The sequence below is a fragment of the Nannospalax galili genome, unplaced genomic scaffold, assembly GCF_000622305.1.
Source record: "Nannospalax galili isolate Female #2095 unplaced genomic scaffold, S.galili_v1.0 scaffold83, whole genome shotgun sequence".
Taxonomy (NCBI): domain Eukaryota; kingdom Metazoa; phylum Chordata; class Mammalia; order Rodentia; family Spalacidae; genus Nannospalax; species Nannospalax galili.
Genome location: NW_008352659.1, coordinates 2,734,650 through 2,748,303, shown reverse-complemented (window position 1 = coordinate 2,748,303; position 13,654 = coordinate 2,734,650). Strand labels below are relative to the sequence as shown.

Genomic DNA, 13,654 nt, shown 5'->3' with positions numbered 1-13,654 from the left:
CCTCGTTGGGCTGGGATTCAGGTGCAGTCCATTTTTGGTTGGCACCCATACACCAAGTAGCCAACATGTGAACCAAGCCAGTACCTTCACTGGGTCCAGGCATTAGCCAAGCAGGTTTCCCACAGGGAATTCTAATTGGTTAAGGCAAGCAGGCAAAAGCGGCAGGAGGTTAAGCTGTGATGATGAGGGTCACTGTGGTATATCTGAACAGCCCCTGTGGGTTGTGTCAGCAGGTGGTCCCTGGGTGAAGTGGTCACTGGGAGATGATTGTATAAGGCAGATATTTGAGAACCTAGGAGGGCGTGAAGAACTGGAAATGGTTCCAAGGGGGTCTGAGCTTGCTTCTGTGATGAAAATTGAACTAACATTCTAAATGTTGCTGAGGCAACATGAAATGGTTAAGAGCTCACTGTATAGGCATGTGTGCTGTCCATGTTTTACCAGGGGTAGGAACTTAGGAGAGGTCAGAGTAGGCAGAGGAGAGGGGAGGAGGCACAGCCCTGGTGACCCTCCAGGGAAGTCTGGGCTATTAATCCTGCTCTGCAGAGGGGCCGCCTTACCCTTCTTTTCAGCAGTCAGTCACTGGCTGTGGGCTGCTGGGCAAGGGTGGGAGAAGGAAGGCAGTGACCTTCCGGGTACTTCCTGTCTGCTAAAGGTGACTGTACCGAATGGGGGACTTGGCAGGCTTCCAGCAGGAGGATGGGAGGGTCTCACTCTAGGAACTAAGAGGAAGACCAGATATGGGGATGACGGTCACAGGGGAAGCTGAGCCCTGGCTGCCTGGAACAAGGCCTCCATTGGGCTTTTAGGTGATCTATTTCTCTCTCTCTTAAAAATTTATTTTTACTTTATGTGTATGAGTGTTATGCTGGCATGTGTGTAAGTGCACCTGTGTTGTGCAGTGCCCACGGAGGACCGAAGAGGACACTGGATCCCCTGGAATTCAAACCTGGGTCTTCTGCAAACACAATCAGTGCTCTTTTAAAAAATTTTTTTTTAATTTTTATTTTTTATGTATTTGAGAGTGTGATGTCTGCATGTAGGTGCGTGCACCCGTGCTGTGCAGTGCCTGCAGGTCAGAAGAGGGCATTGGCTCCTCAGGAACTGGAGTTATGGAGGGTTGTTAGCCACCATGTGGGTGCTGGGATTTGAACCTGGGTCTTTTGCAAGAACCAGTACTCTTAACTGCTGAGTCATCTCTCCAGCCCCCCCCCAAAGAAATATTTTTATTTTAAATTATTTGTGTGCAGATACATGCCCGTGATTGACAGTCCCCGAGGTCAGAGGTGTCAAATCCCCTTATACACATGCAGGCAAAACACTCATACATGTAAAATAAAAGACAATTCTAAAAAACAAAACAAAAAACCCCAAAGCCAGTTCCCTCAGACCACTCCTTAACATCCACAAAACAGCTAACTCACCAGAACCTTCGTTTTTGTCAATTTATTTAGAAAAAAATTAACATGAGCAAATGCGATACCTCAGTGTTACAGAGTGTAGAAATGTCTAGCAATAGTCAAATAATTTGATCTTTAAATACAAAATAACCACATGAACACCTAATATACAGGTTTCATCTGAATACATATTTATTAGATAAATATTAGAGGTCACATCATCTAACTACATACAGCTTTGCAAGACTAGAAATCACAATTAGTTTTCTGACCAGTTTAAAGTATGAAATGATGGCATCGTACATACGATGTACAAAGACGATGGCGGTTTCCGTGGGAGTCACTTCAGGCTGCACATGTGGGTGTCGATGTGTGTACGTGTGAATCACCTGCGATCATATCAAAAATTATACAAAGTATGAATTTGGTTACAATTTTCTTCTGAAATCCCCGTTTCTCTTCATTATTTCCATAGCACCCTAAAAATACACAGGTGGCCGGACTAGTACACTGAAGCTAAACAGTACGTGTAGGTAAAATAAAACAAAACAGAACAAAAATGCCTTTCCACACAGGCTCAGAGTATATTACATGAGACAAAGGTGGACTCACAAATGCTAACAAACAGGATCTAATTTTCCCACATAAGATGGAGGAGTTCCAAGCCTTTTGTTTTGTTTCATAAAATAAAAACAATACACATTCCGAGAGAAATGAATGCATCTGTTGACATGTCTATTTCTCATTTACATATGTACACGTCCCTGGAGTTACTACTGCTCACACTGCCATGTCTGGATGGGTCAGGCCTGAGGCCCTTCAGGAGCAGACCTGTAGCTCTCTTTGGGGGTAGGGGTGGGGGTGGGGTTGGTTAGGGCTTTCAATAGGGAGAAAGTACTAGGAATTTCTTTAAAAATAAAATGGCTATAGGGAACATGAGACACGGATAAAGCTTCAAACCAAGAAGATGGGGGTGATCGCCTGTGCAGGGTCCTTCCCATCTGCCCATGGGCTCCTAGCCCATCTTGCCGAGCGGTGGCAGACATATGCCTATGGGTAGGTTGCCTGTGATAGGAAAATGGCGTGCTGAGGCCTCATTTTCTGAGGTTACTTATGGCTCCAAGTTGTCTGGAAGGATCTTTCTAGAGCTCAGACCTGTCTCTGTTTAAGGATGTCATCTTTACCTGCATCTGTCACTACCGAGGCTTGACTCCAGCCCCAGATCTTTGTCCCCCTCACACCATGGATGAGCTCCGTTTCCCAAGGGGACATTCCCAGAGCATGGGCTTTAGGCTCTGTGGTGAACTTGCTGGTGGGTGCTTGCTTGGAAAGGAGCTAGGAAATTGGTCTCAGGCAAGAGCGGAGATGGCAGGGGAGGTGCCCAGAGCCTAGGCTGCAGGGAGTGTCTAGATCCTTTGCACTGAAAAGCAGGCAGAACCTGGGCATGCTATAACAAGAACTAGCAGGGGCCCCAGGCTATTCTGGGGGCACAGTATCCCGGCAGGAGGCAGGAACTTCTAAAGAAAGGCATCTGTCAGTCTGAGGCTCAGCATTTCGGATGGTCTGACACACAGCATGGCCGCAGGCTGGGAAGGGACAGCCACATGCTAGTCTTGTCCCTACCAGCTGACTGAGTGGCTCTCCACAGTGGGCTGCCTGGTCTCCCAACTCCCAGCATAGCTACCTATTCTGTCCATCCCTCATCTGTACAAATAGCCCTGGTTGCTTTTTTTGTTTTTGTTGTTTTTTAAAAAAAGGACTCGGGTTTTGTCATTGAGTCAAGGTATTTTAAAAACACCAGCAAAGGCTATAACCAGGTCATGAAAATGTTGAATATTATCAAAGACAATACTAAAATATTCACAAAGATATTTACAAAAGCGATTCTTAAAATAATTGATTTGCATACGGAACACACTGTTTGAAAAACCTCGACAACTAGACAAAAGAAAGGGGTGAGGAAGTGATGGCAGCTTTCCTACAGAAAACCTTGTGCCATCTGTCGGGGTGACAGTAAGTCAACAGCTGGGGTCACCTTTCTGGTACAATCTATATCAGAGAGGGAGGACAGAGGGATATGGATGACTGAGGACACTGACAGTGGACAGGAGGCAGGAGAGGGCCCTGGGTGGCAGCAGCAAGGAAGGGAGCAAAGAATTTACAGATGGGACCCACATGACCAGACAACCCAGTGTCACCACAGGCCATGAGGCTCAGGGGACACAGACCAGCCTGGAACAAAGCAGACAAAAAGCACAATAAGCCAATGAGGGTGGGGTCTATGAGTGTGTGTGGGAAGGACAACTAAGCTGGACGGAGTGAAACAGTTGAGGAAGACCAGAGGCTGCTCTTGCTGAGTGAGCCGGAGTGTGGAGCAAGCTCTGGGTGGAAGGAGGGATATGGGGAACACGCAGTTGCACAAACACCATGAGCTGCCTGCCAAGACATCCTGGTGCATGCAGCAATGGTCTGGGCTGGAAGGCAGCCTTGAGTGGAGAACTCCTGGACCAGATTGAGGCTTGAAGAGGCATGGATGTGCTGGATGGCTGCAGAGCCCAGCTTCTGTCCAAGTGCCCATGCTACCCAGCCTCTCCACTGTGCACCCCTAGAGCTGGTTGGACAAAGGAGAATTCGGACCCATAGGGAAGTGGTGTCCCATGGAACAGTCTTGAAGAGGGAGGGTCAGGGCAGGAGGAAGGAAAGGGAACATGGAGGGAAATGATTTGCTTGCTGTCCAAGTGCAACGTTCCTTTCCTCCAGGTGACTTCAGAGCTTTCCACTGTGGTCATTTAAAAGCAGGGAGTGGCTTGAGGCAAAGGTGCAAGGCCTTGGCTGCTCCTGTTCGACTCTGGCCAGCATCTTCCCACAGTCCCCAACGAAGGGCACACTTTGGTGGGGTACACACGTGTTTACGTGCTTTCTCTGCTCCCACAAGGCTGGGCCCTGGTCTTAGTCCAGGTTGTCAAGCTCTCCTATGCATTGTCCTGGCTCTAGGGAGGCCCCGACCTCTATTTCCCACCAGACCCCAGGTCTCTCAGACACAGCACCTAGTCCATGGCTCTGCTGAGACTGTTAACAGGGTATCTTGGCTTAAAGATCGGAGGCCAAAGCCATGACCCTTGGCCCTGAGGGATGGTCTCCTTCCCAGAGGTTTGTGCTTTTCTGTGGGGGTGGTGGCCTTCCTTACTGCTGCAAACTCTCACCACTCCTCCAAGGCGTGTCCCTTGCCCTGGCCTTGGGGCGGGGGGACACTTCTCTTCAGGCTCTAGTCTCTTGATGGAGGTTCTGGGTGGGGAGGCAGGGCTATGGTTTAGAATTTGGGGGCACTGCACTGGAAGGTCGGTTGTCTGGAGTCTGCACGCACAGAGGGACCTACAGTCGCCATTGGCATGTCTCTTGCTGGGCTAGAATCCCCTCCACTGGGGCTTCTCTTCCAGGGGCCACTTTGGGCCTGCTCTGGGCATGGGCCCCAGGGCATTCAGGCGGACAGGGCTGCAGACCAACATGGCCTTCCCTGCCTAGTACGCCCTGCTCGGCCCCCAGCCTGTGGTCCTGGCGATGGGAGGCCTGAGCACAGGCTCTTGGGAGGAAAAGTGTGTGGGACAGATGGGGTAGGAGGCAGAGTGGGGAGGGATGGCCCCATTGGAGGGTGGCCTTCAGTTGTTCTCAAAGAGAGACAGGAGGTCATCGTTGCTATTGCTTGGAAGGTCGGGGGGATCCAGGTAGGAGAGGAGCTCATCAGGGTTTGTGAGTTCTGGCAGGAGCTAGAAAAGAAGAAGTCCAGGTGAGGTGGCTCAGGGTGGTCCAGGGGAAGGAGTGAAGGCCTGGCTCACTCCTCTCCTACCTGTCTCCTGGGGTTTTAGCTCAAAGACAGAAAACTAACAGTGCCAAGTGTAGGCCTGCCAGCTGTTCCCAAGACCAGCCCAGGCTACTGCACCTCACCTGGGGGAAGTACACTCACACTAAACAAAAGCCAAGGGAAGTGAGATCCTCAAGCCAATCAGTGGACGTCAGAGCTGTGCTGATCCCTCTCAGGTACTGATATCAGCCCTGTGGCAGGTCAAGGGGCTTCCTCTACATTGACTGTTCCTCTGCCCTCTTGGACCCTGACTTGAGCAGCTGTAGGTCACACAGCCTGCCAGCAGAAGCTACCTAGCTTCACACATGAATGCAAGGCAGGAAAGGACTGCATAGTCCCAAGTGTTTACCACCCCAATCTTCCCAAAATCTAGTGAGCCTGTGGCCGGCTGGCAGTGCTGTCCATCCCTGTGGCCCACAATCCCCTACCCTCATATGACATCCTTGGAGTCTGTGTCAGAGAGGCAATGGGGGGCGGTCCTGAATCTAAAAGCATCCCACTGGCCTGGCTGGGGTGAACTGGGTGAGAAACAAAGATATCTACAAACTGAAGATGGCCGCACAATTAGTCCCGTCACAAGATCTCTGATGTTGTGGGGTAGATGGTGACTGTGGAGCCGAGAGTCTAAGACCTAGGGGTGGGAGCCCCTACCTCCTAAAGAGGGGATGGGAGGGGCAAGTGTCTAGCCCCAATCTTTCTGTGACCCATACCTTCTAGATCACTGAGCCTAGAAGGTGAGAGGTCTCTGAATCTCAGCCGTCCACTTCGACCTGTTGTCCCCTAATCGTGCCCTGAAGCTGATTCTCCTGACCCCCCCGCCCACACCATCTTCTGTCACCCCACATGGGGGCCTCTTGGAGTGAGCGATGGAGCAAGCGGAAGCAGGGAATGGAGACACACGGACAGGGAAACTGCAGGCAGACAAGACCAGCAAGACAATGGAGGGGCATCACTCTAGCCCCTCCCCTGCCCAGGCCAGAGGGTAGACACAGAAATAGCAGGCTGGATATGGGGGTGTGAGGGAGGGTGTGGGAAGAAGGGTAGGGACCCTCCTGCACTATCTCCAAAGCCTCGGTCCAAGGGACCCTTCAAGGGGCTGGGAAGAAGGTGGGCAGGACTGGGCAACAGGACTATTGGGCCAAAGAGCTGATAGATGGGAAAGAGGCTCCCATGACATTTCCCGAGTGGAGCTTCCTGATACTAGAGCCATGGGAGAATGGTTGGGGCCCACCCACCACCCACCCACCTTTCCACCCAGGGCCTTGAGCCCTCAGTACCCCCCTTCTCTTGGGCAGGTCCTGGTGCCGGGCCTGGCCCCAGGCCTAGATGTGTGGTGACCCCAACTTACATCCAGTGAAGGTTCCGGCATGTCGGATGCTCCCTGTGCTCCGGCCTGACCCTCTAAGGCTGAGGAGGGGTTAAAGGTCAGGTCGCTGTGTGGATGGTTGCTGGGAGCGGCCTGTGGCGGCTGCCGGGGAGGCTGGGAAGGAGGAGGAGGAGCCCCACTGTGATGTAATGGAGGCCCTGCCTGGCTGCTGGGGTGTGGTACGTGCAAACCTTGTTGTATGGAGGGATGGGGCTGGTCAGAACTGCCAGCGTGTGGCATCTGTGGAGGAGGAGAGAGCAGGAGAAAAGAGAGGTGAGGTGACGAGGCACAACGACGAGATGCCTGGAGAAAATGAAAACTAAACAAACCAGGGAGTAATGGACCCCAGACAAGGGGCCCCCTCACAAAGCACGATGGTTTGGGGCTTGTGGGGGGGCAGGGTAGAAAATCAAACAAAAAAATCATCCTCTCCAGAAACTGCCAACCAGGGAGAGAGGCTGTGAGGGGCAAATAGGGAAGGGGCCTTACTCCACACAGAGCCTGGAAGGGCCTCAAGCCAGGCACAGACCACAGAACCTCCCACCTCCACACTGTCACAACAAACAACAGCGAGGGCAGAATGGAGAAGCAAATGGACGTGTTTCTGGGGAGCGGGAGGCAGGTAGCTGCTGGCAGCGTGGCGCAGGCCCCCACGGGCCAAGGCAGCACAGAGCAGACGCGGACACAGAGCATGGGTAGGTGTGCAGCTCAGGACTGGGACTGCCGCCCCCAAGTGGGCCCTTGGCAGGCAGCAAGAAGGAGACAGGCACTCTGCTTGCCTCCTTCCCCAAGATGGAACTCAGCTGATGTCAAAGAGGCGGACCAGGGAGGGAACCTGGGTGACTGGGGGCATCTCAGAGCACTGCCCAGCCCTTCCTCTCAGCCACACTACCTTGATCAACAACAGGTCTCATGTTTGGGGTGCTGAGGGGCACAGGGATGACTCTTACAGGCCAACTAAGCAATTCATTCCCTTCAACTTGCAATGCATTGAAAACTGGGTGCCTGTGGGTAAGTGGGTATAAGGCTGTTTATGGTATAAACATGGGCCTTGTCAATCTGTTTGCAGCCCCCTTGGAGTAAAGGGCTGGAGGTATTCTGCGGGCTGCAGCCCACTCTGCACGTCTGAACAGGGTCAGCCTGGGGGCCAAAAGCTTCCTTGGTCTCTGGTCACCCTTACTCCTGTCTCATCTCTATTTCTGGGTTCTTCCTTGGTGAAGTGGCATGTGGTAGCCATGCCACCCCTGGTCTCCCAAACCCCAGTTCTTCCTGTTTCTGCTAATAGCTGTTTTTCAAGTCTGCTGTGAACTGGCCTCCGCCCAAGGTCCAGGTGTATCCTTTCTTCCAAAGGTGTATGACCCCACCCCAAAGTGACACTGACACCACACTGCCCTTCCAGCCCAGGCCCCCAGAAGACCCATATGTAGCATGTTATGAATAGAACACACAGCTGTAAGGGAAAGGCCAGCTGGAGGCTCCTGCTTAGTTCATAGCAGTAAACACACAACAGCACCCATCCTGAGGGATTGGGAAGGGATGCTTGACATTCCTGAGTAGGGAGGGGGCTCCACATTCCTGTGACAGACAGTCCCTGGATCTTCTGATACAGCTGACCCCTGACCCTGAGAGGGGCTAGAATCTCTCTGGGCTGGGCAGGTTCTCGGCCTTGCTGGTATACTTGCCAACCTGCTGCCTGGTGTGGGAAGAGTTCTTGGGTGAATCAGCACTTGGCTAGACCCTTTCAGGTCATTCAGATGCACATGGGAATGTTCCTAGCTGCCTGCTAAGCCGGGACCAGACTGCCCAGCCCCACCTGGTTGCTTTGAGAAGAGGTCAGAACTGAGGAGGGATCAGGCACACCTAAGTAGTATCCTGGGGATTCTGAGGTTAGTTCAAGTGCAGGTTCCTCTATATAGAGGTCAGTGGCAGGGCTAAGGAGGCAGCAGGAAGTCTGGTTGGTAAGAAGTAGTCTATGCCCCCACCCTCCTCCAATCCAGGGTTAGGAGCTGGAGAGCTTGAGGTGTGTGGTATGCGTGTGTTTCCTGGCCGTGGAATGCTGAGATCGTGGGGAGTCTGGAGGATAAGCTGTTTGAAGGTGAAAAGAGTTAATGTTTATTCTCTTTTTTCTTTTCTTTTTAAATTATTTTTATTTTTACTGTATGTATATAAGTGCTTTCCCTAAATGTATGTAAGTACATCTGTGTTGTGAAATTCCTTCAGAGGCCAGAAGAGGGTGTTGGATTCCCTGGAATTGGAGTTATGAAAGGTTGTTAGCTGCTGGGTGGGGTGCTAGGAACTGAACCTGGGCCCTCTGCAAGAGCAGCCAAGGATTTTAACCACTGAGCTGTCTCTCTAGCCCCACTTTTTTGTTTTAAGCCAGGGTCTCAAGAATTTCTAGGCTAATCTCAAACTTCTATGTAGTCATGACGACCTTCAACGTTTTCTTGTTTTGTTTTTGAGACAGGATCTCACTACACAGTCTTGGTAGGTCTGGAAGTCTATATGTAGACCTCACTGGCCTTGAACTCTCAGAGATCTACCTGCCTCTACCTGGAACTAAAAGCCTGCACCAACAACCTTGAACTGTAGAGTATTGAGATTACAGGAGTGTACAGACAGGCATATCCAGTTTATGCAGTGCCAAGGCATCAGTGTACATAGCTGCATTCAGACTCAATGATCCATTCTTGTAGAATCAGGGATGTAAGACACCTTCTTTCCAGGCTATGACAGAAAATGAGAGGGGGAGTGTGACTCTTCTGATATATAGGTCCCAGCCCCACTGGCAGACACTGGGGAGACCCCGGACCCTCTTTCTCTGGCTGGTGACACTATCTGTGGCCCCTCCTACAAGGTCAGAGACCAGCGTGGCTGAAGCCTCAGATAAGCCATTTTATTCCTTGGATCTCAGTCTCCCTAAACCCCACTGCTTTTCTTCCAGAAGGTGTGCTTTGTGAGTGCAAGGCTCAGTGTGCCTTGTTTATTCTGACCCAGGAGCATTTTCTAAACAGAGTAAATAGAGGAGGCCCCTTACAACTGTTGCCAGAGCCACAGGAAGGATTGTGACTAACACTGGACATTCTACCCTGAGGAGGTGAGGTGTCCTCAGTCACATGGAACATGCTATATAGCAAAGAGGGCAAGCTCTCAGGGAGGTCAGACTTCTTGAGACTTTCTTTTGCAAGGAATGGTGAGACCCTGAAGATTCAGATTCTGGGGCTAAGTACCTGGGTGTGGGACCAAATTCCAGGGTGCTGGAATCCTGTGAGTCAAAATGAGAATATTTACGTGGGGCTTGGAGGTGTTGTGTGTTCAGGGGCATGCAAGGTGCAGCCTGGAGCTATCTGAGTCTTAAGAGGACCCAGAGCCTTGAATGAAACAACCAAGTTCACAGATGCTGACTGACCATGTCAGGCCTCTCTCTCCCTTCTGAGGCCCCAGACCTAATTCTTAGTTTTCCCCCTTGTCAAGGAGGGAACCAGGGCATCCATATCACAAAGATCCCAAGGGGGAGCCCTCTGCCACAGGCAACCCCTGATAGGGCCTGGGCATGGTGGAGCATGGGCAAGTGGGAAGGTTGAGATATAAGGAGGGAGGTACTCACAGTTTCCTGCATGGGGTGACTGAGGGGTTTCTCAAGGGCAGCCATGTTGTTGGGCATGTCGGGAGGGTGGGAGAGTTGGGGGGGCCCATGCATGAAGTCGTTCATGGACGTCCCTCCAGGGTTCCCATGGGGGAAGTCAAAATTGCCATGGCCCTGGTAGTTGTTACCTGGTAAGGAAAGGAGATGGGGATGGGGGAAGGAGTTACCCAGAGGGAAGATGGCCACCCCCTGGTAACAGAGTATAAAAGTCAAATCCTTTCTCTCCCTTAGGGCAAGCAGGGCTTCTGAACTGTTCCCTTCTGGCTATATGACCATGCCTGCATCTCACGGGCTGGGGCACCTCAGGCATGTGCTGCTCTACTACTAACAGAGGGGAAGAAAGGGGAGAGCCAGAAGGCATGGAAGGAAGCCCAAGCCTGAATGTGTAACAGGATATTCTGGGGTGCTGTCTACTAGGGCTACATTTCCTACCAGGAACCCCAGGTCCAGGGGATGTTCTGCCCTATCTAAGAAGACCAGACTCCAAATGACAGTCCAGCCTCTCTAGTTAGTACCCCATCACATGGTGATGGTGATATTTGAGGGTCAGCATGCTGGGATGCTAGGGTCTGCTGTGGGACTCAAGCTAGTAAGCCGATAGCTCTGACCCATTAATCACCCAGATACCACAGAGACCTAAGATCAGAGATCTGAGTGACAGGGCTGATACCCTCAGACAGAGAGTAGAATATTTTCTAAGAACCAAGTGGCAGGCAGCAGGGTTGACGTTTAATTCTAGGAGAGTTGAGACGGTGAGATCCAGTGATAGTGGCTCTGGCTACCTAGGTGCTCTGGGTGTAAGAGTTGGAAGGACAGGACTGATAATAGATGCCACAGGAAAACACAGGAGGGTGGCACAGCTGTGTAACACGGCAGAACAGGCTCTGAAGGCCTTGGGCTTTGTGCCACTATCCCCCTAAGTCTAGTGACTTGAGGACCATTTTTGGAACGTGTGCCCACTCTGCCTCTTTCTTCTCTTAGGCACCTACCATTAGCACAGAAATACCCAGTCTCTGCTAGACTCAGGCTGTTCTCATTCTCTTCTCCCTCCCTCCCTCCCTCCCTCAAATCTCATCACGTACCTTGGTTGCTGTAGTCATTGGAATTGGTGCCCCCAGGGGGAGGGGGAAGTGGGTAGGGAGATGGGCCAGGGCCTAGAGCAGCAATCATCTCCATGACGTTGGGCATGATCATCTGGCTGGGGCTCATGGTCTTAAACCGCTTTGAGGGAATGCCATCGGGGTCATCCTTGATGTGAAGGTCCGACTTGATGGGCACTGGCCTCCAGCTGCACGTGGGGTCGATGGTGACCTCTTCAAACTCAGAGCTGGTGGGGAGCAATGGAGTAGAGCTGGGGCTTTGGGAGATAAGAGGCCGTGTCTATGACCCTTTTCCCTATCAGGACCGTGCACAGGACAGAGGCCTGGGGGACCAATGGCTGTGAGGCTTCCTCGCAGAGAGAAGTCCCTGCTCTGGCGGAGTTCTGTTTGCTCTGGAACATATTGGCCTAAAGTCTAGAAACTCCCAAAGTCAAGCTGCAAATTGGTGGCTGGTCTCAAGAGTCGTATAGGAAGTATTCAGGGCTGTCTGCATCTTCTCTCCCTCCTCTAAGCCAGACCGCACCCCTCTACTTACTGTTGGATGGCATTCAGGATCCCCCACATGTACTGATCCACCTCCAGGCCCTCAAGCAGAGCGGTTTTACTGGAAGAGAAGAACAGGGCTTGGTTTTTGCTCCTGGAGTCAAGGTGGAAGAGTGTAGCCCACCCATCTCTGCTGCCCGACCCCCCTCCCCCATAACTGGTACAGTGGGGCAGAGAGGGCAATTCCAAGATATCACAACACTCTCCAGAGCTTCCAAGAGCTGTGCCTGTCGGGTTTGTGTTGTTTTGCTTACAGGGTAGGTAAGGTGGCTAGAGCCCCAAGAAGAGGCCTGAAGGTACCTCCCCTCTGCAGGGTGGGCATCACTTACTTGCACACAGGACACCTCCAGGTCCCTCGCTCACAATTCAGCTGGAGGTATGATTCCAGGTCAAAGCACTGCAGAGGTGGAGGACAGACAGACAGGTTAAGATTAGGACTGTCAGAAAATGCCTTCCTATATCCCTGGACACTTAGGAAGACTTCCATCACCGGGGAAGAGCTCTTCTGCTCCCTCAGTGGAACAGACACACTATGTCTAACGCCTCCACACGGCGGCCCTTATATCGCTCTCTGTTCCATCCTGGTCCCCGCACCCTAGCCAGTACTAGTACTGTCCTCGCCTCTGAGTGAAGCCAGGGGCAGCATGGACTCTGGCAGCTCAGGAACCCAGGACACATCTGATCCAGTTTGTGTCAGATAAAGCAATCATACTCTTTGTCTCACCCACACACTCAGAGGAAGGTAGTCCTGGCTGCCACTCAGCCTTCAGGATGAGCTCTGTCTGACAGGAAAGTGGAAGATGGTATCCCTGATCCTTGTGCTCTTTGCACCCCATTTGTGGGAGACATGTCCTAAAAAGCCCCCAAACAAGTCCTGACTGAGACATTTACTCACTCCACAAGCCCCTTCCTAAGCACCTGCTGAGGACAGGTCCCTGGAGAGCCTGGCAGAAGCGTCCCTTTTCTCAGATCACTGACCAGCCTGTGGTTGCTTGGTCAGGACTTTATGCTGGCCTTGACTGTCTATTGCTGAACCCCATGTCAACAGCCCTCTAAGAACCCAGAGATGGGTTCAAAGGAGAGAGGATGACTGAGAACACAGAGGATATGAGCTGCTGACGGCCATGATATCCTTCAGGGACAGACAGGTCCTGCTGGCCTCAGTGCCTGCCCCTCATCGCCCTGCCAACTCACATAGCTCTTCCCTTTCAGAGGAACACTTCCTGGAACCCCCTCACCTGGACGTGCTTGCAGTCATGGCCCCGAGCAGGCAGCTGGATGCGCCGGAACGTGATGGGGCACTTCAGAGACACCTTGATGGCTGTCTGTTCCACACCATCCTCCCCATTGAGAGTTGTGTTGCCCGAGGAGGCAGCCACACTGCTGAAATTCCGCTTGACTGTGGAGTGGGAGGCAGAAGGGTGAGGAGGGCCGGGCGCTCTGTCAAGGGGGTGGGACTGCACAAGCTCCTGGACACACATGTCCTCATTCTCCCCACCCCCCCCTAATTGGGAAGGAACAAAGCGGAGCTCAATCTTTGGGCCTGCAGCCTCCACTTGTGATGCGGGCGGGGTGTGTGTGAATGCGGAAGGACTGAGTTGGATCTCTGCTCAATAGAACTCCACGCTAAGAACAGGGACTTTCTGCAAAGCTTGCAGAAACCCAGTCTGGTGTTTCTCCTCTGATTTAACTGGGTCAGCAAAAAGCCCCCTCAGGCGCTTTTGCACCTCGCTCTCCAAGTGT

General features: G+C 52.1%; 1 protein-coding gene across 5 annotated transcripts in view; it reads right to left on the bottom strand.

The window, feature by feature from the left end:
• Positions 1-1,427: 1,427 nt before the first annotated feature.
• Zmiz1 (zinc finger MIZ-type containing 1) overlaps positions 1,428-13,654 on the bottom strand; it is a 214,604-nt gene continuing 202,377 nt past the window's right edge. For 4 of the 5 annotated variants that reach the window (XM_008849839.3, XM_008849838.3, XM_008849841.3 and 1 more), the window contains 7 exons: positions 13,150-13,310; positions 12,241-12,308; positions 11,904-11,972; positions 11,351-11,595; positions 10,230-10,396; positions 6,608-6,865; positions 1,428-5,164 (listed from right to left, as the gene is read on the bottom strand). In XM_008849839.3, the coding sequence (XP_008848061.1) occupies positions 5,057-5,164; positions 6,608-6,865; positions 10,230-10,396; positions 11,351-11,595; positions 11,904-11,972; positions 12,241-12,308; positions 13,150-13,310 (1,076 nt within the window). In that variant the 3' untranslated portion in view covers positions 1,428-5,056. The remainder of the gene's footprint in view (positions 5,165-6,607; positions 6,866-10,229; positions 10,397-11,350; positions 11,596-11,903; positions 11,973-12,240; positions 12,309-13,149; positions 13,311-13,654) is intronic. The other variant, XM_008849842.3, reaches the window with a different exon arrangement.